The sequence below is a fragment of the Dermacentor albipictus genome, chromosome 7 (genome assembly GCF_038994185.2).
Source record: "Dermacentor albipictus isolate Rhodes 1998 colony chromosome 7, USDA_Dalb.pri_finalv2, whole genome shotgun sequence".
Classification (NCBI taxonomy): Eukaryota; Metazoa; Arthropoda; class Arachnida; order Ixodida; family Ixodidae; genus Dermacentor; species Dermacentor albipictus.
In genome coordinates, this window is record NC_091827.1 from 60531881 (window position 1) to 60553616 (window position 21736).

The 21736-nt window shown below is 48.0% G+C and overlaps 1 protein-coding gene across 2 annotated transcripts in view; it reads left to right on the forward strand.

Moving 5' to 3' along the window:
• The window catches only part of LOC135904774 (uncharacterized), a 63806-nt gene that overhangs the window by 31720 nt on the left and 10350 nt on the right, over positions 1 to 21736 (forward strand). For both annotated transcript variants that reach the window (XM_070521280.1, XM_070521281.1), the window contains 4 exons: positions 685 to 844; positions 2631 to 2755; positions 5650 to 5767; positions 11975 to 12142. In XM_070521280.1, the coding sequence (XP_070377381.1) occupies positions 685 to 844; positions 2631 to 2755; positions 5650 to 5767; positions 11975 to 12142 (571 nt within the window). The remainder of the gene's footprint in view (positions 1 to 684; positions 845 to 2630; positions 2756 to 5649; positions 5768 to 11974; positions 12143 to 21736) is intronic.

Below are 21736 nucleotides of genomic sequence, written 5' to 3' on the forward strand. Positions count from 1 at the left end.
TTACGAAGAGACGTTACCCTCGGAACTGTTCAGTACACCCATTACAATTTATTTATTTATTTATTTATTTATTTATTTATTTATTTATTTATTTATTTATTTATTCATTCATTCAGTTACCTCACAGGCTTCCGCAGGAGTATTCCGGGAGGGGAGGATACAGCTAACTAGCAAAAAAAAGGCGTACAAAGAAATTATGCATTGTTAGCAAGTAAACATGAAACAAATATTCAACAATATAAATAACATGAATAATGAAACAAAATGACTTTGTGAAGTAGCAGAAGGGGAGTACCAGGAAATTATACAAATGGTAGCCGGTGAAGATAAAAGAACAAGTCTCTTACAATGTTAGCGCAGTACAAAACAAACGAAAAAGACTATACAACTTCGCTAAAAGTATTTACTTAGGTGCGCAGTAAGGTTTAGATGTGGCGAATAATGGAAATATTATGCATAAGCGTGCTTTGAAGGATACAAGGTCAAGAATGTCAACTTTGTCGTTTGGAAGGTGTAATGCTGAATGGCACTTGGTAACGCCACGCGCCAACTTATAGAAGTAGAAGGTTCGGCGTTCGGATGCCGCGTTTTTTTCTTTCAAATATTTATTACTAAATTAAATTTCATAAAGCTGGACACTTCCTACCCAACACTTATAGAGACGCACGTTTGTTTCCTTTGTAGCGGCCTCGAAAGGGACATGTTTCAGACCGTGGAAGTCAGGGACGACCTGAACGCGTTGAAGCAGAAGCACCGGGTGTACCACTACGGCATCCTGAACATCATCGATGATCCCACAGCTGTCCAAAACCTCGCAACCGTGATCGCGCCTACTATACTCAAGGTAAGGGGCTGGCACGTCCTTTCAGTGATAGTCACTTCGACTAAAAGTGGCCGGCAAATTCCAAAGGGAAGTTCTGTAATGTGGAAAGTTATGCTAAGTGGTGATTAATCATCATACCTCGCTGGTGAAACAGCGCACTGACACGGACACAATGAAGACACACAAGAAAAGACAGCGAGTGTGGTGTTTTCTTGTGTTTCTTCACTGTGTCCGTGTTTAATAGCCTGGTCCCGAAGGTTTCGCTTGAGTGCGTGGCTGCGTCTTTTGCCGTATAGCCGCGGCGGGGGAGACCGTTGAGCACGAGCTGTCACTCAACAAAGAAGACAGATGATACTTGTTCGCAATCTTGAAATATTGACAACCCAATCTTTAGTGAAGCTGTTCCTTTCGAGAAGGTGCATCTGAAATTTCTGTTGCTTCAAATAAACGACGTACTTTGAAACGTTGCCCGCATATGACTCGCCTCTTTGAAGCCTTGCCCTCATACAATATGTTTTTTGAGCACTTTCTTAAGTAACATATTACGAAGCCTTTATTCGATCTATACTCATCTGACTTCTAGTACTTGCTCGGTATAGTGTCATCACCATTTTCGCTAAACTTGGTCATCGCACTCCCAGGGCAGTGAGCGAAGTTGGGTATCGTTCGTAAAACAAAGTTATGACGCTTATGAGCACTGGCGTACGCAATTTACTGCTAACGGGTTAGTACATCCGCACACTTCCAACTTCGTCTAAGCATTGACCATGAGTTTCTCCTAATGATAACCAAATGTAAGATGTGTGCTTTAGTTCACCGAGGACACCGGAGAAACGTACTGCGAACCTGTATAACCATGAAAATACCCCAAAACAAACAAAAGAGGCTTCAGTAATTATTTTCAAAGCCCCAAAATAGGCTGCAAACATTTTACGAAATTTTCTCAGATGCTATAAAACATCCCTGCCCCACCCTTTCCTCCCCTCATTTTGTTCGTATATGAAGTAGTCATTTAGGGCTATTTTAGGACTATCAGAAACACTCCGTGTAACGGCAGTATGATATTCTGGAAGGCTTGAATAAGAACTACTTTGACGCAAAGGCTATAAATTCATTCATACGCATTAACCTTAACACACTGAGTTGCCGCAGTGGTCTTAAACTTGGTGCAAAGTGTACTTATGACAAGGAAGCGGGCTGAATTTCCCGCCGCTCGCAAAACGAATGCATACTCGTAAACCTCCGGAGAACTCGCTGATCTAATACATTGCAAATACCACAACTAGGCCACATATTTAGAACTTAGCCTATATTGTGTAAAGGGGGACGCAAGTGACATATTGAAATACGAAAATTATGTCTGCCCCCTCATTCCTCCCCGATGCTTTACCTGCGAATACGATAGTAAACCGCGCTAGAAAGACAAAAACTTCTCATGTCTGCTATCAGTGCGTTGCTAAATCTAGTTTTAATAGTCTACTATTATCTGGACTTGCGTTAAGAAAAACGTAAAGAAAGTGTGCAGCTTTTTTGAGCACACGACGAGAACAAAGAAAAGGCTGAGTCACATGAGTGCGCTCGTGTGTCTCAGCCTCTTCTTTGTTCTCGTCTTGTGCGCAAAAAGCTGCATTCATGTCCTACCAACATGTCCAAACACTCACCTTAAAAAAAAAAACAAAGTAGTTTGTTCAGGCAGAGAAAGCAGACCAGTTACAAGAATTGGCGATTATCTAGGAAACTCCTGCAACTTTTTTTTGGCTTGCCTGAAATAAAGAAACGGGTCTCCCGACCTTGCTATTATTGACAGGCAATGCGGATGCTGCTGGGTTCAGACAGAGAACGCAGCAAGGTCTTCGTAGGCGTTGGCTACTACTTCTACGATCACAACAATGCATGGACGGACCTGGAATACACTGCCGAAAACCTCGCATTGTGAGTACGCAACTTCTGGTGAACACATGCAGCCAGAGGCTTTGGCGCCTGTCGCTCCAAAGATACCCGGGAAAGGCGGAGACATTAATTTACAAGCTTCGATGCGCCCGTTCTGCACTAGGCACTGCAGAATGCAAGTTCTTCATGAAAAATTTTTTGATGTTGTTTCCCAACTCTGTTTCCGCACTTTCCTTGCCCCGATGCTATGAAGCGATAAGACGCGGAAAGCGAACCTGACTGGAAAGTGACGAAGATTAGAAGAATGTACGCGAGAATATAACTACGATCACTGTAGGGCGTATTAGGTTGGGAAACCTGTTAGCGTCGAATATGTCACATGGTGGCGTTTTAATGGATGCGTCCCCGTCCGTAGGGATTTATTTCTGTTCGTTGGTACTTTTTCCCTCTTCGGCGTCACTCTAAACGCAACGTCCCTCACTCGCATTTCGGGGAAGTGGGGGGGGGGCGAAATACAAAAAAAAATCTCCCGTGTACCGTGCATGGGGCGCACGTTAAAGAAATGCAGGTGTTGTAAATGAATCGCGAATCCCTACCACGGCGTGCTTTACAATCGCGTCGTTGTTGTGACACGCAATACCCCGTAATTTAAATATTGACAAATCTTCATTAGAAAAGCGCAAACATTCAACCCGCACAAGTTGCTTCGCACCCGGAAGAATCACGGATACTGTGTATTGCGAAGACACTGGAAATGCCGGTTTCACCAGAATTATGTTATCTGAACATTGGCAAATTGCGTTTCGATAGTCAAAAAAACATTGCGCAAGATTTCTCACGCTGCATTTGAGAGATGTCTGCATCAGCATTCGTGAACATCCATCAGAGAAGGATTCCCACTGTAGACTCCAGCCAAACTTTTCAGATTTCTGTCACGCACGTGCGAAGAAATCATTACGAAATTCAGCAACACCGGGAACACGTTCTGCGGTGTGTTGATCCTGGTACCTGTGCTCGATGTGCCACCCGGCAAGAGTTTTTACATGATAGCATTATCAAGGTCTAAACAACCTAAGGTGATTTAAGGAGGTATGTCTTCAGTGGAGCAACTGGTTCGCATGAATGTGACGGAAGGGACAAGTAGGAACACAGCTGAGTCATTTGACGTAGTAACGCAGATTACACGAGGAGTGCTGCTGGTTGGGAGCGGTGTGAATGTGAACCAACACATTGGATGGATGGATGGATGGATGGATGGATGGATGGATGGATGGATGGATGGATGGATGGACGGACGGACGGACGGACGGACGGACGGACGGACGGACGGACGGACGGACGGACGGACGGATGGACGGATGGATGGATGGATGGATGGATGGATGGATGGATGGATGGATGGATGGATGGATGGATGGATGGGTGGGTGGGTGGATGGGTAGGTGGGTGGGTGGGTGGGTGGGTGGGTGGGTGGGTGGGTGGATGGATGGATGGATGGATGGATGGATGGATGGATGGATGGATGGATGGATGGATGGATGGATGTTTCCACCAATTTTCCCCCAATTGCCGCTAACTAATCTCAACTGCGGGTGTGCTTAATTTCTCCCTGCTCTCGTTGATTGAGTGAGTAAAGACTTTCTTTGAAAACAAGGTATTGATGGATGACCTTGTCAGGCAGCCATGAGCCCCTGGGCCCGGGTAGCTTCTTCAGCTCTCTTGATGACCTTGGCCTGCAGGTCAGGGTCGGAGCTGAGCCACACGGCCTCCCACTGCTCAGTATTACTTATTTCGTGATTTGTTTGATTTCCCGCTGGGCACAACGACATAATATGTAACAGATCCGCTTTTTTCTTACAATGGTTACATGTATTGGGGTATTGGTCCGGGCGGTAGTAGTGATAGGCTACGGAGCTGAGATAGGTGTTTGTCTGAAGTCGTCTCCAAGCGACTTTTTGTCGCTTGTTAAGCGATTTGTGTGCTGGCAGGTACACTGCCCTGGCTAACTTGTAGTGCTGAGTTATTCATTGGTAGCTCACCATGCGATCCCTCTCTGATCCTAGCGTGAACCGTCCGGGTGCTCGGTTGGCGAGTCCTCGAGCGGCGATGTGGGCGGCATCGTTGCCGGGTAGGGAGGGGAGTGCTGTTGCCCAAGTGATCTGTCCTGGGTGTTGGTGGGTGTCTAGTGTGCGTTTTACGGGAGCCGAGACCCGACCTTTCGCACAATTGCGTACTGCTGATCTGGAATATCTAATAATGTAATGAAAATGTTTGGAGGCTATTGCCAGAGCGATTTCCGCCTCTTCCGCTGTTTCAGAGCTTCTGGTGCGGATTGAATCACCAGTGCGTACTTGACCTGAGGAGTCCACCGCTGCAAGGGACAAGCAGCTGCGTTCAATGTATTGTGTTGCGTCGACATAGACTACGTCTTTGAAGGCATGGAATTTCTGATTAAGGGCTTTGGACCACTCGGCCCTCCTTTCCTTGTGGAGTTCGGGCTGCATGTTTTTAGGGAATTGATTAGTTTTGAGATGGCGCCTCTGATCGTGAGGAATGTCTACTTTAGTGCTTTGCGTAGACTCGAAGTTGATGCCTAGATTCTGGAGGATGTTACCACAAACTTCACCACAGCGCCACTCCTCGGCTGAAAAAGACGCTACTCTTCTCAATTGTTGCCGTACAACGGCAGCAATGGAGAGCAGGGACCCCCTTTTGTAGATCGGTGGCACTGGCATTCGCTTTCTCCATTCGAGGTGGAGTTGTGTCGAGGAACATTCTAGAATACGAGGGTAACTTCAACAAGAGTGAGCGAAAACAACGTTTTAAAGTGAGCGATAAGAATGCTGCGCAGATCTTCCGTTGGTTCGTTTCGGTGAGATATTTTTCTGCTCGCTCGCTGTACCTCGTGTCACTTGAACAAATTTTGTTGCCCGCAGGCCTGAGCTGGACGTCCTAGTGATACTGAGCACCGTCCTGACGATGCCGAGCCCCGAACGATGCCTCACGCTGCCCGTCAACGTTTACAAGAGCCGAGACTTGCATCCACCCACTCTGGCAAGTGCATCTCCATGTTTACAGAGTGCATTAAAAAAGCGTGAGCAAAAAGGTGTATTTTTTAATTTTCAAGGTACTTGCGCTTTGAGGAGATCAGCCAGAAATAAAACTTGTAAATAACAAAATTTGCTCTTTCTGCTAAGTAATTATGAAAGGCTTGTATACGCCTAGAGTGTAGATAGGAAAACAAAAGACACAACGAAAATTTACCGATGACGTTGACGAAGATAATACCCCCTAATGCGAAATCTCAGCCCAGCTCTGCATATGTTTCCATTTCCTGATATGTTCGCTGTCGTGGAGAATCTCTCTCGTGCGGCCCTTTGAAGACGGACCGAAACCGTTACAAAACAAGACACACTCAAGCACAACGATAGCCGCGATCACAGTCGGCGATCGTCGAAATTATTATTTAGGGGTCAAGCGCGTTGGCTTTTATACATCAATCGTCGAAGGTTCCAGCGTAATCGGTGGTGCGCGCGTGGCTTCAAGAAATTACCACACTATTCGCGGCGCCCGTACAATCAGATTACGAATACTCTGACGCCATCTCGTAGTCTCCCGCGGCACCCTGCTTTTCTCCTCGCCATTTCGCCATTCTCTCCACTTCCGCTTTCCTCCTCTCACTCTCTTCGCCATCACCGTCTTCCATTACCCGCTGCGCTCCTCGCTCTTTCATCCTTCGCCGCGCTCGTTCGCTCGGTTACGCCGAGGGAGGACGTGGTACACTGAAGGACGCCGAGGCACCACGACCTTCAACGATCCCTCCAAAGAGTTGGGTCGCCTGCTAACCTCGCCGCCGATACTGCGTCACTTCGACCCTACAGCTCCGACTGAAGTGCACATCGACGCCAGCGGTGCTGGGCTCGGCACTGTGATCGCGCAGCGCAAATCTGGTTTCAACGAGTACGTCATTGCATGAGCAAGCCGTAGCCTCACCAAAGCAGACCAGTTATTCAGTTACGAAAAAGACGTTTCGCAATAATCGGGGCACTTGGTAAATTTAGACGCCACCTCTATGGCCGTCCCTTCGACGCAATTGCAGACCGCCGTGCGCTTTGTTGACCATCCACGTTGAAAGATCCCTCAGGCCCGTTAGCCCCCTGAGCTTAGCGGTTGCAACGTTTGGACGTGCGCGTTGTCTACAAGTCTGGCCGCCGCGCCAAATCTATGGCGACGCGCTTTCCCATTTGCCCGTGTCAATCGAAGCGCTGTCTACTTGTCTGCCGTTCATAAAGTACTTTCGTTCGCAGCAGGCTGCCACATGGCTTGGGAGCAACGCAAGAATGCCTGGATTAGCACTCTTATCCGCTTTATTTCAAACTCATCGACTATTCCTCCACCTTCTCGAACTTTGCACAGTCAAGCTTCTCACTTCGATATGCGGGATGACCTTCACTATCACCGGAACTACCTCTCTGACGGCCGCAAATGGTTGCTGGTTATGCTTCGACATCTTCGTGTTGCAATATGCACAGTCTGCACATGCGGGTGTCTTCAAAACGTACACCCGGCATCGTCCCAGGTTTTATTCACGAGGCATGTGCACCTTTGTGTGCAAGTACTTTCAATCGTGCCCTCATTGACAACGCCTCAAGCTTCCTGCTCAGCATGTCTGTGGTCCAGTTTTGTCAATCCCGTGCCCTGCGAGGCCCTTCGATCACATTGGCATTGACCTGCATGGAACCCTTCCGCGCACGGCTTCCGGAAACCGCTAGGCAGTTGTCGTCATCGACCATTGACTATTGATAGCCTTCGACATTCGCACGATACGCGCAAACAGCCGCTCTGCCTGCAGCGACAGCTCGTGACATAGCATCCTTCATCATGAGAAACATTTTTCTCTGTCACGGGTGGGTAGGGAGAGGTTTCTCAGGACTCAACAAAGTTATTGACCTCGTCCTCCTCCTCTGTCACGGCGCATCTCGCCAACTCCTGAGGGATAGAGAACGTGTCTTCCTCTCCAAGGTCGTAAACACGCTCCTTGCTCAATGTCGCACCGTTTGTTGAACCACCAACGCCTACCACCCTCAAACTAGTGCTTTCAATGCCATACTCTCAAATACCTCGCCCCCGATAACACTGATTGGGACCTTATTTTGCCGTTCATGACGTACGCCTACACCATTGCACCACGGACGACCACAGCTTTTCACCATTCTTCCCCTTGTATGGCCGCGAGCCTTCGACAACGCTCGCCACCATTCTCCCGTACCTACACGAATCATGCGAGTGGACGCTCATCAGTGAAGCTGTCCGCCGTGCCAAGAAATTCCGTCAGCTCGCCCGTTCTTATAGTATACCGTCGACCAATGACAACAATTTCGACGTTACTATGGCCACCCGCATTTTCACTTACTTCCTGATCCCTTGTATGGATTTGGGTCCCAGCTGTTACTGCTGGCCTCTCACCCAAGCTTGTCTCCAAATATCACAGACCCTACCGTGTTGTAGCATGGACATCGCCTGTGAATTATATCGTCTAGTATTCCTCTATATGCTCCGGCAGGGAGCAGAGTTTCGCATAGATCCTGTTTACGATCCAGCTCTGCAGTGGAGCCACTCCTCGCGCGCGCAGGAGGCAAATGCTGCGCCGAGTTCCATTTGCTTTTTTGTCTGCTGGTCGCGAGCTACATGCGGCAACTGTACGCAAGTGCTGATCAAGATGATACTTTTTAATGCAGGCTAAGTTCGAACGATTGGCGTAGCCGGAGAGGTGCGAACCGCCCGAAATTTTTAGTTTGTGTGTACATATATACACGCACATATAGAAACACACGCACGAATGTACATATAAAGAAGAGGACCCCCTTCGATCCCTCGAAATAATATCCTGACTATGCCTGTGGCTCGAACATCTGGTCGCTTTCCTGGAGTACACACATAACAGCTATCTGCACAAGAGCTTCAAGAACTCTGGGTTATCTTAGACGGAACTTGCGTAAATCATCTACTACAGTTCATAAATTAGCATATCAGACTTTTGTTCGCCCACAGTTAGAATTTGCGTCATCAGTATGGTCACCACATCAAAATTATTTAGTTGATACGCTAGAATCAATTCGAAACAGAGCATCACGCTTCATCACGAGCAACTACGACAGAACTTGCAGCGTAACTAAGATTAAAGCAGATATTTCGCTCCAGCCACTTGAAACTCGCCGCACGATAAGTCTTCTTTGCCTTTTCCATAGATACGTTCATGGTGATCGACCTCATGTGTTAAGTACCAGCGCGCTCGTCACGTCGCCTTAACAATAGCCATAGTTTCAAGCGCATATTCGGTAATACACTGTCATTTAACGCATCAGCCCTGCCACGTGCGAAAACCAGTATGGAACAGTGTTCCCGATAACACTGCGTGCCTAACAAATCGTGACGCCTTTTCGCGAAGAATTGCAAAGCGTCCTGTAGAAACACTGCGTAAGGATGTTATTGACCTGCTTTCCTTCCCTGTTTTTCACACTTGTATTCTTGTATTTTTTGTGTGTATGAGTATATTACCGTGTTTACGCTGTCTAAAACTTAGCCAAGACAAACATTCTTTTTAACTTTGCTTTACTTATCTTATGACTTCCTGTATTGATATTCATATTGTTGACTCCTGTTGAAACACTTACTTTGTGTCCCCCCTTATCCAATGCCCTCAAATGGGCCCGTCAGGTATTTTAAGTAAATAAATAAATAGAAAAGTTCGCGTGCAAACGCGCTTTACTTTGCAACAAAAAGCGTTGCAATGTTTTTTCAGCATGCGTATGAAGTTTTCTCGCGGAGGCGGAAGGCAAGAAATGCTTTTAAGGGTGTTTAAATAAAGCTTCCCACACGAGGGGTAGACAATTATGTGAGGATATTTTGGCTGCCGAAACGAGATGAATAATGAATGTCGCCGACAGAACTGTCGTGCCTGCAATTTCGTTTCGTGCCTGCGCGTTTTCGTTATATTCGGCGCCGACACCTAAATTTAAGCGCATTTCAAATCTTCGCATGCGCACATCTGATGCAAAGCTTATTTTTACGATTCACACCGCAAACTAAACAGCTGCTTCATAGCAGAAAGTCTGCAAGTGGAAAAAGATTCAAGACGCACGAGCTCCTAGATCAAATTTATTTCGTAGAGCGGAGTGGATGAGCAATGGATGGTGGTAGCTAGCCGTGGATGAGTGCTGGTTCTTGGAGCCTTGGCGGGCAGAATTCAAAGCCACTGGAAATCCAACAAGTTATTGAGAGTAACAACAGGTTATTTTTGTTGGACTAATCACATAGGATGACAAAATGGCAGAGTAATTCTTCACACATTGCAGACTGTAATTTGCCAGCACGTTTTTCTTTATCTCTTCATACTACTCAGCTTAATTTACTATACCACAACGCTTATTAAACGCACAAAATAATTTCACATTCCTCACGTCGACTAAGGCTGATCGAACAAGCAACATATTGTGGGCGGTAAATGCTGAAGCTATCGCAGCTGTCTGATATAGGCGGGAGCGCACGGTGTTTTCGCTTACTATAATACGGTGACCACCAGCACATCAATCGACTTTACATGAAAAATCAGATCGCCGACAAATAATTTTAAAGAAGAAATGGAGCAGAGGAAAGCCAGGGTGCAGCGTGCAAATTGTACCAACTAGTATTTACTCTGTTCTGAACACACTTTTCTGCTGCCGCATAGTCAGAACAATCGTACAAGCAACAAAGCGAATTGAGCGAGTTGGTAAGTTAACATTCTTGGCGTATATGTGCAGCGCGACACAGACGTGTCGTCCTTTCTTTGTTCCGCGTCGGAGTCGCACTGCACATATACACCAAACATTGCACAAGGGAACAACCTCTCATGCCAGGCGTACGCATTTCAGCGTGTTCAGCAGTGTTACTCCAGATAAATGCCGCTTTAGTGTAAACAAGCCGAGCTCAACTCTGTAAACAAGTCGAACGGACCTCGCATATCCTGGTCCCTTTTGGAGCCGGCCGGTCTGGTCTATCCACACGGCACCGCGTAAAAAGCTTAGCCAACTTCCATGCAATTTGCGTAGTTTGGTATGCTGCAACCCGTCATACTGGAATACAAGTGTCAAAATTACCTCCTTCATAGCTCTTCTCCACGGTCATTAACTTAATATCTTCGAATACCGTACCTGCAACCCGGAGTCGATCGTTGCTACGCACGCTCGACGGTCCGCTGATTACAATTTCCATGGTACTGAGAGAAACGATTTGGCGCCGTTTCCGTAAAGTTGGCTCCGGGGCGCGCAGTTGATCATTGGACGTCATTTTGCACCACGTGATCGAGCTCGGCGAATAGCGGTGCTAGCGGCGCCGAAAAAGTTACACGCAACTCTGCTCCCTGCAGAAGCTTATACAGGGACACTAATGTCGTCAAGCCTGTCACGCCACCTACCGGCAAGCGCTGTCGTGGTCGTGAAACCATCCACGTACAGTGGCTGAAGCCGTATTACGACCCACTCATACAATGTTTACCAGGAGTCGCCAGGATGGCCCCTTTTACTGTGGGGGCGATTGTAGTTAGGAAGAATGATCCACACTGCAGCCACAATACCAATTCTTCGGAGAGGAGAATGTACCATGCTTCAAGCAGAAGAAACCTGCGCACGGTCAGCCTATCGCCTAACAGGGACGACGGCGCCTCCTTTCCAGGTGCCACCGTCAAAGATGCTGACGCAACGTGAAGTCGATGCCTACTGTTGCGGCCCCTCACTTCGCCATGGTCCGCGCGCAGGCTCCTTTCGCTCCAAGCACGATTGGGAGCGCTGCAATACGACAACGCATTAGCGCAGCCACGTGGTTTCATTAATTTTCCTGGATTTCTTTAAACGCCGAGATAAATGACCACACAGCGTGTTCGTCACCATAAAAAATATGGAAACTTTATAAGCGTAACTAAACCAACTTGGCCTTCAAATTAATATTGAAAATTTTGCATAATTTATCCTATTTAATTCACTAATTAAGTGGAATATTTAAAAGATACTCTAAGGACTGCCATGTGTCGACAAACCATAGGTCATTGGTTTCATTCAGCTGAAGTTCACCCCTTTTTTTAATATCCTTGGTTCAAGGCACGTGAAATACCCTGTGAATGAGATTATAAGATACGGAATATACGAGTAGTGATAGTAATTATAAGGAAGCTTTCCCGTTGCGTAGAGAGGGCATGTCGGTGAACTTGCGCTGTGAAATCAACAGGACAAGGCCTACCGCATGGCGACGTCAGTATTCTCGAAGCCGGAGCTCGTCGTGGCCTTCGCACTGCAGATGGGCGTCGCCGTTTACAGCTTCGAGAAACGACCCAAAAGCGCCAACAGTGCGCTGTACACACCATGCACTGGCTTCGGTATCACGGACTACTCTCAGGCAAGTTCCAGTTTTCCAGAATCTGTGTATTTACTCTTTTTTCTTCCTGTTCCTATAGCAATATACGGTGTCTGAATCCATACGGATACATGGTTACAACTTCAAATGCAGTTGAAAGTGGCTATGACGAACAGGTTTATGCACCAATAGCACGCCCATAACCTAAACGAACCTTTGTGGCAATTTCTTTATATTGGCGTCTGTCATCTGAAGTAGTAAAACAAAGTGCGCTAAGAATCCATTTTTTGCAGCGACAAATCCTCTGCATAGCAGGCAGTGATGTTTTGCCTGTACCTTGAAACTAGTTTACAGCGTCACTAATGTGAGCCTTCTCATTAATAATCGCCTTCAGTGCCAGTGTGCCTTAGCGGCACTAGTGTCGAACTGCTCAGAGAGTGACAAGTCTTGCCGTTACTTTGTTGTCCTCTCGGAAGAGCTGTTGCGATCGTAACAATTCTCCATCTGCGAACACAGCCTTTGCACGTGAAGATCTCAGCTGTCTGCATCACGAGACTGAGAGATATGTATGACACTTGTCGTGGGAAGAACCTTGATGAGAGGTTTACGGGGGCTCAGAGCAGTACAACGTACACCTAAATACAATTAGGGCTTCATACCTCTTGCCTCCCTAGTCGCACATCTTTCTTGTGGATTGACCAAGAACGGGCACACATTCGGTGCTGCATGCCAGTGCCAAAGTTGTTGGTCTCGGGCACCCACCCAATGGCACGTACTCATTGACCCATGTTGGTTATTCGGTCAAATCCAGCCCCATGGTGTCCATTCCGGCACACAAAAAGCCGCCCAATGTTTCTGGCAAGGCAGCACATATCCAGCGGCCCCACTTTATTCTCTACCATTTCAGCTGCGGCGGGGCTATTCCTCCGGTCGTTACATGGGCAGCTCTCGTACACATGCACACATACACATAAAAGCGAACGCTGTTTAGCGTGACGACAGTCATGGTAGGCTGCGAAGAGCAATATACAGAACTTTTTCAATGAAGATTTACTATGATACCCCTCCCACTGTATTTTTTTTACTTTCGCCTAAGCCCGTTCTATCTCTGTAATTGAACTTAGGCTACTCAGCAGACTCTTCACGGAAAATTCGAGTTGAATAGTGGTAGTAGCGGTTTACTGTGGGAAATAACGCTTACTTATGCCGCCCAATAGGGAGCACGGCGAGGCATCAAGGGAAGTAGGAAATAAAGATGAGAGAAAGGGTAGAGAACGGGAAGCATCAGGAGTCTCGTCCGTTCATGGAGGAGGCCGATGATGAAGGAGGCTGTGGCCGGCAGGGTGAGGGCGCCTATCGGTAGGCGGTCATCCCGTTCTCCCCCACAAACTCCAAGAGGCTGTGGAGAACGCTGAGGTGGAGAGGCGACGCGAACTGGGAGTTTGCAGCAGGCGCTCCTTGTTGTAGACAGTGATGATCCTTGAGCATTCCTGTGCCAGCGCTGCGCAAGCACAGAGAAGGTGCTCAAGGGTCTCGGGCTCGCCGCGAGTTCAGTAACCTATATAAACAAGAGGTGATGTTTATTGTGAATCTACTTAAAGTATGCGCAACTGTTGGCTCACGCAGTTCTGTGTGACCTCTATGGGGTCGCGGGTACTACCACAGCCGCTGTCGGTTGGTCAATAAGTTGCCAACTTTTTGCGAACTGGTCAATGGTAACTCCTCAGAAACACCGAGGGGAAATACTAGAACACGCTGCCATGAACTTATCTGGCTGCTGTCCATTTCTCTACAGAAGCGTCGGTATGAATTCACCAAAGGGATGTCGGGTGCACATGAGAACATCTATTCGGGAAGTCAGTGTGACCAACATAAAGAAGGGCCTTGCTGAAGACTGGCATCTGTGTTTGAGACGTTCGCTTTAGCGACATTTTGTGCTCCACGCCTTTTGGTTCCAATTACGCAGTGTGTGGGAAATAAGAAGCCTGCCGAAGGCAGAAGAAAGTCAACAGAAAGAGAACCGAATTTGGGTAACAATATTGTAACGTAGGTTGGAGACGGAGTGTTAGAAAAGACACCTTTCTCTTTGATGGCGGGCCAGAAGAAGAGCGTGCAGCCAACGCACTTCATCGTCTTTCATGGCGCCGACCTTTGCGCGCGCCGTTCAGCGGTGCGGGAGCCCCACATCTTTGTGTCAATTGCTTCCCCCCCCCCCCATGCAGAAAGCGTCCGTCTCGGTCGCATCACAAAGTTCTTTCAGTGTCATAAGATATAGAGCTCCTGAGGTGCATCTCGGCGATCACATACGCGCATATTATGGTTTCATGCGCACTACATCAACAACTTCAGCGTGAGCACCACGACGGAGCGAACCGGGTCGGAACAGCAGAGGACGCCTTCGTATGTCACGTCACTGAGGCGGCGCGTAACCTTGTAGGGACCAAAATACCGGCGGATCAACTTTTCCGAGTGTCCACGGTGACGGACTGGCGTCCAGACCCACACGCAGGCGCCGGTATTGAAATGGACGTCGCGAGTACCCTGGTTGTATCGAAGGGTGTCGGTGTGCTGATGGCTTCGGATACGATGCCGAGCAAGCTGGCGTGCCTCTTCGGCTCTTTGTACAAACTCTTCCGCGTGTTCGCTGGTCGGGCCATTATGAGCCACAGGTATCATTGCGTCAAGTGTTGACGTGACGTGGCGCCCTTATACAAGTTCGAACGGCGTAAACTGTGTAGTCTCCTGCACAGCAGTGTTATACGCAAAAATCACATATGGTAAAATCTCGCCCCACGTCTTGTTGTCTACGTCGACATATCAGCCAGCGTTCTGTTCAGGCGTTCAGTTAATCCATTGGTTTGAGGGTGATACGCAGTGCTCTTGCGGTGAGAGTAATGCGTCAGCTGGAGAACGTCCTGCATAAGTTCCACTGTAAATGCTGCACCGCTGTCGGTGATGACAAAAGATGGCACACCATGTCGTAGGACGATGTGGCGTACAAACTTGGCCACTTGATTCGAGTTTGCTTGAGGGATAGCTTCGGTTTCGGCGTACCGGGTTAAGTTGCGCGAAGAGGCCAGTGGGAGTGGCCCAAGTAGAACCATTCATATTTGTTGGAACGTTGCTTGAGGAGGGTCTACAGGATGGAGAAAGCCGGTCGGTTTGACTGGTGGTTTCTTGCGGCGCTGTCAGTCACGGCAGGTCTTCACGTACCATTGTACAGAAGAATAAAACAGGGGCCAGTAATACATCTGTCGTATCCTTGCTAATGTCTTAGCGAATCTCAGGTGTCCCGCGCGTGGCTCATGATGACACGCTTGCAAAATAGCTTGGCGCAGCGCCGACGGCACGACAAGGAGGTACGTATTGGGACCGCTTCCGCAGTTTTTCCTGTAAAGGACGTTGTTGTGCAAGTAGTATAATGATAAGGCGCGCACGAGCGAGCGGGCTAAAACACCTTCAACTCCTTGAAAGTGCTCGATCAGCGGCAGCAGCTCAGGGTCAGCGCGCTGGTGCTCAGCCATTTTTATGGCGTCGATAACGCCGACGAATGGCAAGCCATGGTCAGGGTCCGATGACGTCGTAGGGAGTGTTGCGCGTGACAGTCAGCGTCACTGTGCTTCCTTCCAGATCGGTAGACAACTGTAATGTCGTACTCTTGTAGGCGCAGGCTCTAACGTGCTAGTCTGCCTGAAGGATCTTTGAGGTTGGCAAGCCAGCACAGCGCGTGGTGCTCACTGAGTGCCTTAAAGAGTCTACCGTACAAGTAGGGTCGGAATTTACTAATTGCCCACACAAACGCTAAGCTTTCTCTTTCAGTGGTTGAGTAGTTTTTCTCAGCCTTGGTGACACTGCGGCTTGCATAAGCAATGGTGCGTTCCGCACAAGCTTGCCACTGCATAAGAACTGCGCCGACACCAGAATTGCTGGCGTCGGTATGAATTTCAGTGTCAGCGTCTTCGTCGAAATGAGCAAGTATTGGGGCCTCTTGCAAAAGCTTGCGCAATTCATTGAACGGCTGCTGCTGCTCGTGCGCCAAATGAAAGGTACATCGTCGCGTGTAATCCGTGTGAGAGGCTAAGCAATTCTAGAGAATCCCTCGAAGAAGCGCCTACAATATGCGCACAAACCAAGGAAGCGTTTGACAGCCTTCTTGTCTGTGGGTGATGGAAACTCGGCGATGGCAGCTAACTCCTGGGGGTCTGGTCGGACGCCTTGAGGACCAATGACATGGCCAAGAAACTTGAGCTCTTGGAACCCAAAGTAACAATTTTCAGGCTTGATTGGGAGGCCGGCAGTATGGATCGCAGCGAGGACACTCTCGAGTCGTGTGAGATGTTCGTCAATCGTGCTCGAGAACACGACGACGTCGTCCAAGTGTACGAGGCAGGTTTGCCATATGAGTTCAGCAATAGTAAGATCTTGATGAGGGCTAGTTGGTTCATACTTAGAACTGAGGTGAAACAGCGCGAAAAAGACAAGGACACAAGGAAACAAATACCACAGACAAGCGCTGACTGCCAACTGGAAGTTTATTTGAAAATCACCGGACATTTATAGCTTTCATCAGCATAGGCATGCGCACATCATTCACAAAAACATCTGCAAATCATCATTTTAATCTTTCTTCCAAAAATGTTATTTCTTTTCCCGACAAGGCAAGAGAGGGAGTGCTCACACATTTATCGCCTTCCTTTCTTATATGAAAGGCCTCTATTATCTCCCTTTCCTTCTTGCTCTTTCCTTTCCCTATGAATTTAGTCTTTTCAAATAAGGGGGTGCATTGACACTTGTTACAGTGTCCAGCTAAATGACTCCCATAGCCATTCTTTAGGTTAGTGCTGTGTTGACGAGCTCTTTCATTGAAGCACTGTCCCGTTTGACCTATATAAGATTGCCCACAGCTTAACGGTATTTGATACAGAGCAAGTTAGGAGGACCCTGGAAAAAGGCCCGAAATATAGTTTTGAGCCAAAACTTACTGCTCCACAGCTCCTAGCCATAGGTAGAAGCATAGGAGACCGTGTTGAGGATCAAGACCGTGAACGAGTTGTCGGTGAAGCCGTGGACTGCGTCCTAAAACACGCACCGTGTGGAAAATCAGGTACGCCTCCCATAGAGAAAATTGTAAAGAAGCTAAGGAATGATGAGCTTGAAATACTACAGGCAGATAAAGAAGGCGGTTTTGTTGTTCTGCCTAAAAACCTTATGAACCAGAAATCCATGCAAGCTATTATTAAGAATTTCAAAACTGTTCCCTTCGACCCGAAAAAGCAAAAGAAGGCCGCCCTGAAGTTACTCAAAGACTTGCACCTAGACTCGCTACGGCAGCTTGTGAACAAAGCGGAGACGGATTTCCTTGATGTTTTCTTCACTTGCAAGACACACAAGCCTGAATACCCTTTCAGGGTTATTGTGTCCGAGAAGACGTCATGGCAATGTCATGTAGGAAAAGTTCTGCAAGGCCATCTCAAGATGTTGCAGATAAATGACCCTTTCCTGGTAAGAAGCTCGGAAGAAGTTATCTCGGCCATAAATGAAGACCAGGGTACTGCACTAACCGCATTTTCAGTAGATGTAGAGAACTTGTATTATTCTGTGCCGCGAGATGGTTTGATGTGCGCTGTGCGCGATAGGATAGAAGATTTCGGGGAAGTTAATTTTCAGAATTCTGTATGTGTCAACAGCGACAATTTTTTAGCGCTTTTGGACTTTTATCTTCATTCGACTGCTGTTAATTATGATGGCCAATTTTACATCCAACGTACTGGCATCTGTATAGGATCAGCCATCGCCCCCATTTTATGTGACATTTTTTTATCCTCGGTTGACAATGTAATTTCTGCTAAGTTGTTTGACATGCCTGTTACGCGAGTGTTTAGATATGTTGACGACTACTTAATTGTTATGAAGAAAGATTCCTGTATGCATTTTCATGACGCGGTCGAAGAAATTTTGAACCTGTTCATCAACTCATCGGGAGGACTTAGGTTCACGTATGAATTGCCAATTAACAACCGTATTCAGTTTCTAGATATTAACCTCTGTTTTTCTTTAGACGAGCACGTATGCTGGCGATATCATCCCAGATCTAAGAAAACTTTGTTGCGTTACGACAGCGCACACTCTAAATTGATTAAGAGAGGCTTAGCGACGACGTGCATTAAGGCAGCACTTAGTAAGTCATGTGAGCATGAGTGCGATCATAGTTTTTTAAATCAGATATCGCGACTACAGAACGCAGGCTTTCCCAGTTCTGTGATCACTTCAGTATGTGAAGCCATTTTGCAGAAAGAGAAAAGAAGTTCCGATGCTTCCCAAGAAAAAAACAAAGACAAAAGACTAGTGCAAGTGGTGCCATACCTACACAAGCTGTCTCACAATCTGAAGAAAGTTTCTAATAGACATAATATCAATTTGGTTTTCAGTGCCCCGTGCAAGTTGTCCTCGATATGCAATCGCATGAACAAGCGCGAAAGGCACTTGTGCACCACTAATCATAAAACACGTTTCACTGAGTGCAGGAGCAATGTCATCTATCAAATACCGTTAAGCTGTGGGAAATCTTATATAGGTCAAACGGGACAGTGCTTCAATGAAAGAGCTCGTCAACACAGCACTAACCTAAAGAATGGCTATGGGAGTCATTTAGCTGGACACTGTAACAAGTGTCAATGCACCCCCTTATTTGAAAAGACTAAATTCATAGGGAAAGGAAAGAGCAAGAAGGAAAGGGAGATAATAGAGGCCTTTCATATAAGAAAGGAAGGCGATAAATGTGTGAGCACTCCCTCTCTTGCCTTGTCGGGAAAAGAAATAACATTTTTGGAAGAAAGATTAAAATGATGATTTGCAGATGTTTTTGTGAATGATGTGCGCATGCCTATGCTGATGAAAGCTATAAATGTCCGGTGATTTTCAAATAAACTTCCAGTTGGCAGTCAGCGCTTGTCTGTGGTATTTGTTTCCTTGTGTCCTTGTCTTTTTCGCGCTGTTTCACCTCAGTTCTGAGTTCAGCAAGCACGGTATCCATCATCCGCTGAAAGGTGGCAGGTGCGGAACAGAGACCGAAGAGGAGAACTCTTTGAACTCATAAAGCCCGTCAGGTGTCACAAACGCTGTTTTTTCACGATCCGGTTCATCAACTTCGATTTGCCAATTCCCCGATTAAAATCCAACAAAGAAAAAAACTTGGCATGTTGTAGATGATCCAGTGCGTCGTCGATGCGTGGCAATGGATAAACATCGCGCTTGGTGACACGGTTCAACTTTCTGTAATCTACACAGACGCGTAGTTTGTTGTCTTTCTTTCTCACTAACACTACAGGGGAGGCCCACGGGCTGGTGGACGGCTGCATCACCTCGTCTTGGAGCATCTCTTTCCCCTGATGCTTGATCAGTTCCCTTTCCACTGGAGACACTCTGTAGGGATGCTGACGGACAGGACGTGCGGACTCGTCTGTAATGATGCGGTGGTTTGTGATTGACATGCGCCGCACTTTGGATGACGTTGAAAAACAGTCCGCAAATTCATTCACGAGGCTCAGTAGACGATCTTTCTGGTGGTCTGGCAGAGCGGCGTTAACGTGAATCCGTTCTTTTAGGCTGGGTAACCCAGATTGCTGAGACGATGCGGTTTCAAATGTGGCAATGTCAGTTGCATCAGTGATTTTGCGAAGGAATGCGATTGTCGTTCCTCGCGGTACATGCCGATATTCGTTGCTAAAGTTTGTTAGCGAAACGACTGAACATCTGTTTCGCACCTGAAAAAGCCCTCTGGCTATACAAATGTGGCGCTCAAGAAGCAGGGGTATGTTCGCCTCAGCAATTCCTTCGGCGTCGTCCTCCATGTCGCATCGGACGAGGGTAAGCACGCTGCTCTTGGGTGGCAACATAACATGATCGTCAGCTACGCGAAGCGCGATGTCATGGTCGTCGTCATTACTGTTAATGGCTTGCGCAGTAGCGAAGCTCAATCTGGACTTTTGCAGGTCGATGATGGCACCGTTCGCCTGAAGGAAATCCATGCCGAGTAGAAGGTCCTTTGAACATTCAGGAAGAATGACGAAGTCGCCGATGTACGTGAAGCCCCGAATATTGACTCGCACCGTTCACCAGCCCATTGGAGTTATGAGATGCCCTCCTGGAGTACGAATCTGAGTTCCGGTCCATTGCGTCGAAACTTTATTCAGTGTACGCGCGAGATTCTGGCTCAACAGACGTGCCCGCACCCGTGTTGATTAACACCGTGACTTCGTGGTCATCTATAGTAAATGGTATGTGGCAGGATACTGACACGGAATCGCACTGCTTTTTCTGCGTCTCAATTACGTCATATTGCGGTCGTCGTAGTAGAGGATCTTCAGCGTTCGAAACGTCAGCGACCTCACCTCCGCAGGTCGCTGGACTCAGTTTTCCCGAAAGGTAGGGCTGGGTGAGCGACGCCTCGTTGCTCTCAGCATGAAGAGGGGGCTGGAAGACCTGTTTCGGGCGGGTGACGGTGACCGGGGTTCAGGGAATCGTGGGGCAAACGAGGTCTTGGCGTCCGCGAGGTATGCTTCAATCTCCATGGGACGTTCACCATTGCGCGGGCACGGCGCATCCAGTGAAAATCCACGGAGCCCAGCTTGGCGGTAAGGACACGCCCTGTAGACGTGATCGGCTTACCGCAATGCTTACCACATCTGTAGACGTGATCGGCTTACCACACAAGGGTGTCCGGTCTGCGGTGCGCCACACTTCGCTCTTGCGGGGTGGTCGTGTTTCAGCCATGAATGGCGTGCGGCGGGGCCTGAAGTCGCTAGTTGCTTGTTCAACGGCGCGCACACCACGAACGTCCGGGACGACGCCCACATCGCGAAAAGTCGGGAACAACGAACTTCGCGCTGCTGCCGCATACGAGTGCCGAGGTTGTGGCTGCCGTACCACAGTGCTGGGGTGTCTCGCTTCACTCTGGGACTTGGACTGCCTGCCTGATTTCCTCCCGGACGGCCTCAGCCAGAGCGAATCGCTGTACCGATGCTGGAGCCACCTGAAGCTTTTGGAGTTCTTCTCGAAAAACAAGCCTAACGAGCTCCCGCAAGGCGTCGATATTGTCCAAGGGCATAGCGAGAGGGTCACGCGATAGGGTCGACACGTTGCGGTTGTACTGCCGTGTTCGCTGCTGCAGTGCCTTTTCCATTCATATGGCTTCTGCGAGAAACTTTGCAAGGTTATTTGGTGGGTTGCACATTAGGGCACCGAATCACTCTCGCTTGACACCGCGCATCAAGTTCCTGAGCTTCTTTTCTTCCGGCATGGATAGATCCGCGCGTCAGAAAAGTCGGCACATATCTTCAACCAACATTGCGACGCTTTCTTTCGGCCGCTGTACTCGCGCCTGAATAGCAGATTTAGCTCGTTCCTTGCGATCGAGGCTGGCGTATGTGCCGATTAGCTGCCGTAGGAATTCGTCCCATGTCGATAGCGCCGCTTCACGGTTCTCAAACTATGTCCGCGAATAGTCCTCGAGGGCAAAGTAGGCATCGCGTAGCTTGCGCTCTGGAGTTCAGCCGTTGTATTCTGCGACACGCTCAAAGTGAACGAGCCAGTCCTCTACATCCCCGAAGGTGTCCCCATGGAATGACGTGAGGATTC